The sequence below is a fragment of the Balaenoptera borealis genome (assembly GCF_965194805.1).
Source record: "Balaenoptera borealis genome assembly, chromosome: 13".
NCBI classification, from domain to species: domain Eukaryota; kingdom Metazoa; phylum Chordata; class Mammalia; order Artiodactyla; family Balaenopteridae; genus Balaenoptera; species Balaenoptera borealis.
In genome coordinates this window covers 96578270-96588363 of record NC_138870.1, presented here as the reverse complement: position 1 = coordinate 96588363, position 10094 = coordinate 96578270, and the positions used below count along the sequence as shown (strand labels likewise).

General features: G+C 55.7%; 1 protein-coding gene across 3 annotated transcripts in view; it reads right to left on the bottom strand.

Moving 5' to 3' along the window:
• The window catches only part of GTPBP1 (GTP binding protein 1), a 29008-nt gene that overhangs the window by 2986 nt on the left and 15928 nt on the right, over positions 1 to 10094 (bottom strand). Inside the window, exons 7-12 of one of the 3 annotated variants that reach the window (XM_082352743.1) lie at positions 7392 to 7536; positions 7094 to 7276; positions 5827 to 5962; positions 5010 to 5188; positions 3519 to 3719; positions 88 to 2610 (exon numbers count right to left, since the gene is read on the bottom strand). In XM_082352743.1, coding sequence (XP_082208869.1) covers positions 2518 to 2610; positions 3519 to 3719; positions 5010 to 5188; positions 5827 to 5962; positions 7094 to 7276; positions 7392 to 7536 — 937 coding nt within the window. In that variant the 3' untranslated portion in view covers positions 88 to 2517. Of the gene's footprint in view, positions 1 to 87; positions 2611 to 3518; positions 3720 to 5009; positions 5189 to 5826; positions 5963 to 7093; positions 7277 to 7391; positions 7537 to 10094 lie in introns of those variants that run through there. The other 2 variants (XM_082352742.1, XM_082352744.1) reach the window with 2 other exon arrangements.

Sequence of the window (10094 nt, the reverse complement as noted above, 5' to 3'; positions counted from 1 at the left end):
TGTAGTCCCAGCTAACGACAATAAAATGCTGTAGTCAGCCCCCTGGCTAGCAGGTGTGGGCCTGGTGACCACAGAGATCAGACTGACCTGAGTGTTTGAAGGCAGAGGCCAGGGTGGAGGCCACAGCTTCAAAATGTAAAGGAAGTGGTTATGCTCACGGCGGCAGGAGAGTTCCAACAAAATGTGGTTCTGCCTGTTCCAAGGTCCCCCATGGCCAAGTCCTGTGGAAACACCAATTCCACAGCACCCACCATGGGGACGGAGAGCACAGGGTGCTGCTCAACGCTGGAACTCCTATTACAAAGGCACCACTGGGCAACGGCCCCTGTAAGCAGAACCAGAGTCAAAACGCAAGAGGGAAAGAGCCAGCAGACAATGGAACTGGGCCAGGCTGAAGGACACGCTGCAGTGGGTGACCGGAGTGACTGGGGGCTGGGGGCACTGCTCCCCTGAGCTCCAGTGTCCTTAACCAGAAAAACGTAACTACCACCACCTCCCTCATAGGTGGTAGCTGCAAACATCAAAGAACATGAAGCGAGGGAAATACCTGGCACAGTCCCAGCTACAGAGCAGAGACGTGTCCATGCCACCTTTCTCCTTTTGAGCCCGGTGCCCAGCTTGCGGCCTCTGCTATGGACGTGGGAGCCGGCGTGGGTGGTAAGCAGTGTGATGACCATTATTCACCGGGTGCCGCCCACGTGCTGGGCACACCAGGGCCTCACACACATTCTCTCGCTGAATCCTCGCAACAACCCGACGTAGGCATTTACCTCTTGCTGTAGATGAGGAAACTGAGGTTCAGAGGATGGCAACTTGTCCTGCGTCACAGCTGGCGGAGGAGTCTGGGTTTTGAAGCCATGCCTGCCTGACAGGAGAAGCTGGGCCCCTCCCGGCCCGGCCCGCAGCCGGGGGCTCTAGGGCAGGCAGAGCAACGGAGCTCCCCGGGGCCGCACCTCCACCTGGAGGGGCTGGGCAGGGAACAGGACACCGTCAACTTGGAACAAACTTTTATTTTGTGTGCTGGTCTGGTCGGTCCATGGCCACAGGTCAGTGGTAACTAGAAACAGGAGGGGAGGAGCGGGGAGCAGCGGCGAAGGGTCGGGGATGGAAGGGAGGCGAGGCTGAGGAGGGACCCAGCCAGTTGGGCGTCCCAGGCTAGAGAAAGAACATATCTCTGCCCATCAGTCCACCCTAAAGCGAGGGCTTTAGTCCACAGCTCTGAGCAGGCTGGTTCAGGGCCCGTGCTGCCATCTCTGGCCTGGGCAACACCACCCCCACCCCTGGCAATGATTCTTCCAAAGGGCTTAATGCTCTGAGCTGGGTCTGGAAGAATCTTTTTTACTACCTCCTACCTGCTCTCCCCGTACCCCAGTTGGAGCTTCCAAATCTGGGGCTCAGGCCCTTCACTGCTGGGCTCCTGTAGCAGCCATGCTGGGGCAACGTGGTGGGGAAGGAGGGGTTTCAGTCCCGGCCTGGCTCAGAGGAACACCTGGCACCCCCGCCAACAGGAGGTGCTGTTGACCGTGACCCTGAGCAGGCGGACCCCAGGCCCGATCATCAGGGCCCTGAGGCCCAACAAGAATCAAGAGTCCAAGTCCAAGCAGGAGGCGGCCCCAGGGCGAGGTGAGAGCCCCAGCTCGGCAGACTCCGCAGAAGAAGAGTCACCCCAGCCAGCCAGGCAAACAAAGGATTGTCTCCAAGGGGAAAGAAGAGCCACAGCTGTCTTCAGGTCAGTGGCAAGGGTCAGAGAGGAAAGGAGGGTCCTACGACTCAGTCACCAACACCCTCCACACGTCTACAGTTACAGCCTAAGAGCTTTTGGCATTACCTGTTTGGGGTGTGAGGGAAACAAGAGGGAGAAAGAGAAAAGGGGAACCACCGCTCTCCACTCTGCTAAGATCCCCAGGTCGCAGAAGGACGGCCCCCTGCTCTGGCAGCAGCAGATACTTGCCCTGGACGCCCCTCAGCCCGGAGGCGGCTCCGTGGCGGGGCTCCAGGCGCACTGGAGAGCGAGCACAGGGAAGGAGGGCGCGCTTCAGCTCCTGACAGCCCTGAAAGGTTCTCACCGAGACACACGAACGGACGGACAGACAGGCAGCCAGCCAGCTCCTGGAGGCTGGTGGCCAGCCACGGAGGAGAAAGGAGGAAGACTGCCAGGCCCTGAGCGGCCGTACTCCTGCACCTCACACGCCCACACACACCCACACGCACACTAGATAGATAGATAGACAGGTAATAAAAAGAATAAAAACTAAGGGCCCAGATGTACAAAAAAGGTGTGAGTGAGGAAGAAGGCGGGGAAGAGGGTCGGAGATGGTCAGTCCTCCAGAAGTCTGGCCACCTTCCTCAGCTTATAAATTACAACCCCCCCTGGAAAACGGGGGCGGGGGGAATGACGAGGCTCCGGGTGCGGCCTGGGGGAGGGCGAGCGGTGGTCAGAGTTGCTCTGGCCCATCTGGTGGAGCGGTGGCCAGAGAACGAGGATCCCTTGGGTGGTGGAGGTGGGCTGGGAGAGATTCAGCAGCCGCTGGCGGGAGGCATGCAGGCCCCCTGGGACTTCACCTTGTGACGCTGGCCCCCCCGTCGCCGGCCCCCGCTGCTGGGCTTGGGCTGAAAGAGAGAAGAAGGAGCTTGAGAAGCAGTGGCCCAGCGGGAGCAGGGCAGGACAGGACAGCAGAGGGGCAGCGGGAAGCGGGGGCAGGAGAGGAGCGAGCAGCCGTCTGCTACGTCCTCCGCCGATGGAGCCGGCGCCCACCCTGCCTTCCTCGCAGGTGGTGGGTCACAGGTGATCACGGTGTGAGAGGAGCCGTTCAGAGAAGCACAGAGAGAGCAGGAACTAGCATGTGCCACTGCTGACAGGTGGGAGGAAAAAAGAAATGAAGGAGTCAGAGGAAAGACTCGATGGGGAGGGAGAGCAGAAAGGACAGGCCCAGGCAGAAGCTTCCTCCTCCAAAGAGGAGTCGGACGAAGAGACGCCGGAAAGGGGCGACGTGAGGGCCACCAGGAGAGGACTCCAGGGGACAGTGCTGGCAGGAGGTGCCGAGTGAGAGCCACACTGACAGGGCCCAAGACCACCTACCCCGCAGGAAGTGTCACGTCGGGGAAGGGGCCAGGACGACCCTCTAAGGCAGCGTCTTTCAGACGTTTGGGCTGCAGTACGCACTTACATCACTTGCAGTCTCACACACACAATGCTCACTCTTACTATGACAGGGAAACGCTGACATTTTTCTATTCTCTTTCATTAAAACTAAATGCTGGTCAGGACCCATTAAGTTCATTTCATGTACGCCACATCTCAGTTTGAAAAACACTGCCTTGAGAGACAAAAAGCTCACACTTAGATAGCACTTAAGGACCTGGAGTTGTAGGAAACACCCATGTAGGAACTCAAAAGACGTGGCAGACTGGTGAAGGCTGCCGGCGCTCTCCTATGAGTCACCTCCACGGCCACGCCGCCGCCCCCACCCTGCCCGCGGCCGCCAGGGGCCCAGGACCAGCCTGGGAAGCGCACTCACCTGTGGCTGGAGACCGCCGGATGCAGCTGGCTGCGCAGCCGCTAGAGAGCAAGCTTCATCTCCAGTTGGGGGTGCCCCTACTGCCGGCCCTCCAGAGGGACCCCCCTCTTCTCGTTTGGGCAGGGGACCCTTTTTCGTCGATTGCATTTTAATCTGCTGGGGCTTGGAGTTCATTGGGGAATTGTTGGTGGTCTGGAGGAGCTGCAGGAGCCAAGGGGGTGGGGGATGAGACAGAGCTGCAGGCAGAGACCTGGGCTCAGCCGCCCCCGCCCCACCCCTGAGGTCTCAGGGAACTCTCACTCCGTGGCCTGGCTGGGCCTGGGCGAGGTGGGTGGCAGGAGGGCGATGACAGGGCAGTGGGGTGGAGAGATGTCCTCTCCACTCAGCGTACCAGGGCTGCCCCAGCCAGGGCTGATGTCTCACCTGCCTCAGACCAGCCCAGAAGGGTTCCAGCCTGTTCCCTGCCCCAGCTGCTCTTCCCACAGACAATCTGTGAACCTCAGCCATCTCCTACTCAGCCCAGCTCCCAGGCTGGGGTCCAGCCTGCCCAGAGCATCAACTCTATCTCCTGCTGCCCCTGCAACAAGAGCCTGGGGTAAGTTTTAATCTTGGGCCTCCCAGAGAGATCAAGTGAGTGTCTCAGGAGCTGGCAACATTTGGAGTGTGGCCATCAAAAATCTTAAGAGCTACCACCCAGGAAGGACTGACTCAGAGCCTTCCCTTATGGCCCAAGTTCAATCTCAAACAAAGCAGCGAATAGGCCCAGCTGCATCCCCAAGGGCATTACAGCATGTGCGGGCAGCTTCTGCCAAACCCTCAGCCAGTCCTAAGCAAGGGGGCCTTCGAGGATGATCCTCCCCACTCCCCAACACACTCTGCAGTCTTAGGGTGACGTGGACGGGCCTAAGGAAGGCCATTCTGGAGGAAAAGCAAGCCTGAGGCTGATTCCAAGATCTCAGACAGGATGTATGGAGCAGGGGTCAAACCACTCCGTCAAGTGCCGCTACTCAAGGCCATGGATGAAGTCTGCAGAGGGCATAAGGTGGGCTCCAGGACACAAAGAGCTCAAGCCCATGCCCCACTGCTAGCCAGCACTCACTCCAACTGGACCCACTGCTCTAAGGGCACGGCCCCAGCCAGACCATCGGAGCCTGTTGCCCAGCATCTCAGAGGCCAACACTGGCTAGGCCCAGACACTCTCCCACCACGGACTGCCATGCCTCAACTCCACCTTCTCTCCTCCATGGTCACTACCAAAGCTCAGAAAGACAGGAGGTCTAGGGAAACCTCTCAGGAGAGCAGAGAAGATGGCACTAAGGCTATGCCTCGGCGCTGTTCCAGTTCTCCCAAGGTAGGGCCTGGTGCCTCTGCCCCTGGCAGTCAGTAAGATTTCACAGGGCTCCTTGAGGAGAGCGTGCTGTGCTCACAGTCTAGACTGGAGCAGCCGCTGGTACTTCTTGCAGGCAGGCAAGGTGGTCTGCCCGGCCGTACCTTAGTGATGGTGCCTACAGCCTTGGTGCGGCCCTCCCGGAACACCAGCCGCTGGTCTATGTGCAGGTACTCGGGGGTCTTGATGAAGCGGAAGTGCACGGTGGCCTTGTCCCCGGTGCGCAGGCAGTCCTTGTCCATGCTCAGGATGGTCGCCGTCTGCCTGATGCTCCCACAGTGCACTGCCAAGGGGGCCAGCAAGTCAAGAGAGGCCTGAGCCACGCAGGGGCCTCAGGGCAGGGGGGGCAGCGGGTGAGAGCATGACACAAGCTCGAGCTGCGGCAGGCTGAAGACCTCAAAGGGCAGAGTGAGGCTAAGTGACTGGAGGCCCGTTCTTGGACTGATCCTGCCTCACGTTCTCCCACTTTTCCCTCCAGTTAGACCCCGCTTGTCCCCGGACCCACTTGTGCCTAGTTCCTGAACACAGGGCACTCTGTTTGCAGGCGTGCCTTCTCTGGACTGTGGGCTTCTTGATGGCAGGGCCCTTGCCCATCTTGTCTTTGTCCCCAGCACCTTGGCAACACCGCCCGGCACACTGCAGCACTTGGTAGATGTCTGCTGAAGGGCTGAGTGTGAGGTCCTTGAGGGCAGGTCTGGGTCTCCAGAGCCCAGCACCGAGCCGGTGCTTGGTTAGTGTTTGCAAGAATGAATAAACCACAAGCCGCAGCTCGTGGGTGGAACGGAGGGGACGGCATCACTGAACAGGGCAGCGACCTGACTCTTGGCTGCAGCCGAAACTTTGGGGTTTGGGTTGCTGGAGCACACTGTAGGGGGAGCTAGAGCAGGGGGCTTCAGGCTGGCAGTGCCTTTAGACACCTACCCATGGCCTGGTACCGCGGGCTGATTGTGGTGGGGTGGTGAAGGACGAGGATCTCGGCCTCGAACTCCCAGGATGCTTGGGGATTCAAGCGTGGAGAAACCATCACCATGCCCTTCCGGATGGACGAGCGCTTGATCTGAATGAGAGAGAATCCCAGACCTCAGGGACAACAATGCCTTCTGGCCTCACCCCCTGGTCACAGACGACCAGGACTCCTTCTGGGAACTGCTACCACCCCAACTTGGCCTTGACCTCTCACTGCACTGGACCACAGGCCTTCTTTAGTGCTACATGGGAAGCCTCAACATTGCTATTGGGGGGTCAGGAAAGACTTCATACAGAAAGTGGCAGGGCTTCCCTGGTGGCGCAGTGGTTGAGAATCTGCCTGCTAATGCAGGGGACACGGGTTCGAGCCCTGGTCTGGGAAGATCCCACATGCCACGGAGTGGCTGGGCCCGTGAGCCACAACTACTGAGCCTGCGCGTCTGGAGCCTGTGCCCCGCAACGGGAGGGGCCGCGATAGTGAAAGGCCCGCGCACCGCGATGAAGAGCGGTCCCCGCACCGCGATGAAGGGTGGCCCCCGCTTGCCGCAACTGGAGAAAGCCCTCGCACGAACCGAAGACCCAACACAGCCAAAAAAAATAAATAAATAAAAATAAATAAATAAATAAAGTAGCTATAAAATAACTGCTGTGGTTTAAAAAAAAAAAAAAAAAAAAAGAAAGTGGCATTTTAGCCAGGACTTGCAAGACGGGTCAGAATTAAGTGGGTGGCGAGAGGGCAAAGGCAGGCAAGCACTCAAGTAGGAGAAATAGGGCGAGCATGATCTGGCTGTTGGGAAGTATATAGAAAACCCGGCTTTGCTGGTTAATTTGGCTGGTGCAAATGACCCAGGAGCTAGCACTGACCCCGATCCCCAGGGGACTGAAAGCTGAATGGCAAGAGGATCTGGCATGGACTCAACAGCCCCGTGTAGAAGGACCCCAGCAAGAAGGAAGAGCAGGAAGGCTCCCAGCTGACCTCACCGAGCTCAGGGTACCAGGTGGAGGAACAGAGCTCAGGAGGCCGGCAGGCCTAGGTTCAAGTCCCGGTGTTCTCCCCGAATGCTGGGCAAGTCACTCAGGCTCTCCTGAGCCTCAGTTTCCTCATCTGTAAAAGTGAGGTCAGTAATCCCTGCCTTGCAGAGCGGCTGTGAGGACTGGAGGTGACCCAGAGCCTAGCATAACACGGAGCCCGAGGGGAGTTCTTGGTTTTATCAACACTCACCTTCTTCAGTGCGAAGGAGGCCGTCTGGCCCCCCCGCACCTCCTTGACAGGCATGCGCTTGCGATGGATCGATTTGACAGCAATAGACAGGAAGTTACCCAAAGGATCTGGGCCCAGCAGCAGCGTGTCATTCAGCTTGATCAGGCCCCTCAGCGTTGTCCCCGACACCACTGTTCCCACACCCTGCAGACAAGACCCCGGCCCAGTAAGTCCACTGGCACTACAGACTCGCCCCGGCAGCCCTGCGGGAAGCGCCACTCGGCCCCCCACCTTGCTCAGCCCACCAGAACCCACTCACCGGGACAGAGTAGGTGTCGTCAATCTGAAACTCAGCCGGCTCCTCCTCCCGGTAACTGGTGCGAGGCGACAGCAGGTTGAGGAACATCTTCAGCAGATCTAGGTTCTCGCCTGTAACGTTGGAGATCTGGAATATCGGGCACATCCTAAGGTGGGGGGGGGGGTGTGGAGAGAGAGGAAGAAAGGTGCTCAGGTGGCGAACTCCCGCCTGATAGGGGATGAGCAGCAGGAGGGCTCCTGGAACGGCTGCTGCTGCTAAGGGTCGCGCCACCCCTTCACTGGCCTCCCAGGCCCTCTGCCCAGCCCACCTACTTCTGTCCAGACCTGCTCTGAGGCCTCCTCCTCCTATTTAGTTTTGTCTCTGAAACCTGTCCCCTCCTCTCTGTCTCGGTACCACTACCCTATTTCGAGCGATCACGACTGCCTCTTCTTCCTAAAGCACACACATCCTTAAAACCTTAACCACCTTTCCACTGCAGAAAAGACAGCCGGAATCCCTCCTCCCAACATCTCTGCCAGTTTATTTCTCTCAAATTCCTATATTCCAGCCAGACCACAGAACACTCCCTCCCTTCTCCTAAGACCTCAGTACCTTTTTGTTCCCATGTACTTGTTCACTCTGATCCTCCTGCCTGAATTCCTTCCCTCTTATCCAACTACCAAGTCCTCTCATCCTTCAGAGCCCATTTCCAGCACCGCCTCTTCCAGGGAATCCTTCCCAGATGGGCACTCTTCCATTCCCTCTGAGTTTTCAAAGAACCTTATTTTTTTTTTGGTAAATTTTATTGAAGTATAGTTGATTTACAATGTTAATTTCTGCTATACAGCAAAGTGACTCAGTTATACACATATATATATTCTTTTTCATATTCTTTTCCATTATGGTTTGTCACAGGATTTTTTTTTTTTTTAGTTTATTTATTTTTGGCTGCATCGGGTCTTCGTTGCTGCGCGTGGCCTTTCTCTAGTTGCGGAGAGCGGGGGCTACTCTTCGTTGCGGTGCGTGGGCTTCTCATTGCGGTGGCTTCTCGTTGCAGAGCATGCTCTAGAGTGCAGGCTCAGTAGTTGTGGCACATGGGCTCAGTAGTTGTGGCACATGGGCTCAGTAGTTGTGGCTCACGAGCTCTACAGCGCAGGCTCAGTAGTTGTGGCACACGGGCTTAGTTGCTCCGCAGCATGTGGGATCTTCCCGGAGCAGGGCTCGAACCCGTGTCCCCTGCATTGGCAGGTGGATTCTTAACCACTGTGCCACCAGGGAAGCCCTGTCACAAGATATTGAATATAGTGCCCTATGCTATACAATAGGACCTTGTTGTTTATCCGTCCTATATATAGTAATTTGCCTCTGCTAATCCCAAACTCCCACTCCTTCCCTCCCCTACTCCCCCTCAGCAACCACAGTCTGTTCTCTATGTCCGTGAGTCTGTTTATGCTTCATAGATATGTTGATTTGTACTGTATTTTAAATTTCACATATAAGTGATATCATATGGTATTTGTCTTTCTTTCTGACTTACTTCGCTTAGTATGATAATCTCTAGGTCCATCCATGTTCCTGCAAATGGCATTATTTCGTTCTTTTTTATGGCTGAGTAATATTCCATTGTATATATATACCATATCTTATTTATCCATTCATCTGTTGATGGACATTTAGGTTGTTTCCATGTCTTGGCTACTGTAAATAGTGCTATGAATATAGGAGTGCATGTATCTTTTAGAATTATAGTTTTGTCTGGGTATATGCCCGGGAGTGGGATTACTGGATCATATGGCAACTCTATTTTTAGTTTGTTCTTTTAAATTAATTTTTTGGCTGCACTGGGTCTTCGTTGCTGTGCACAGGCTTTCTCTAGTTGCGGTGAGCAGGGGCTACTCTTTGTTGCGGTGCGCGGGCTTCTCATTGAGGTGGCTTCTCTTTGTTGTGGAGCATGGGCTCTAGGTGTGCAGCCTTCCGTAGTTGTGGCACGCGGGCTCAGTAGTTGTGGTGCACGGGCTTAGCTGCTCCGCAGCATGTGGGATCTTCCAGGACCAGGGCTCGAACCCGTGTCCCCTGCACTGGCAGGCAGATTCTTAACCACTGCGCCACCAGAGAAGTCCCTATTTTTAGTTTTTTGAGGAACTGTTTTCCATAGTGGCTGCACCAATTTACATTCCCACAAACAGTGTAAGAGGGCTCCTGTTTCTCCACACCCTCTCCAGCATTTATTCGTAGACTTTTTAATGATGGCCATTCTGACTGGTGTGAGGTGGTACCTCATGTACTTTGGATTTGCATTTCTCTAATAACTAACGATGTTGAGCAACACTGCATGTGCCTATTGGCTATCTGTATGTCTTGGGAGAACCTTTTGTCTCTGTTACACGTGACTACATCTGATTTTCTGTCTGTCATCTGAATGGCCTCTATATCTCCTATTCACGATTAATCAAACTCCTCAAGATTAGGAATTATATATTTCCCACAGCTCCTAGAATAGGGACTGCACAGAATAGGCACTCAACAAAATGAATGAATTGAAATGGGGTCGACTGAAACGTACCCCTCTGCTGGCCAACTGTTGGTACTGAAGACAGCGTCAGGGCAGAGACACAGGCCACAATGTCAGGCTGCTCCGGGTCCTGTACTTAAGCAGCCCCAAGACTCTGGGAGAAGGAGTAGTGTTAACAAAATTTACTATTATCAAGAGATTATCTCTGACCA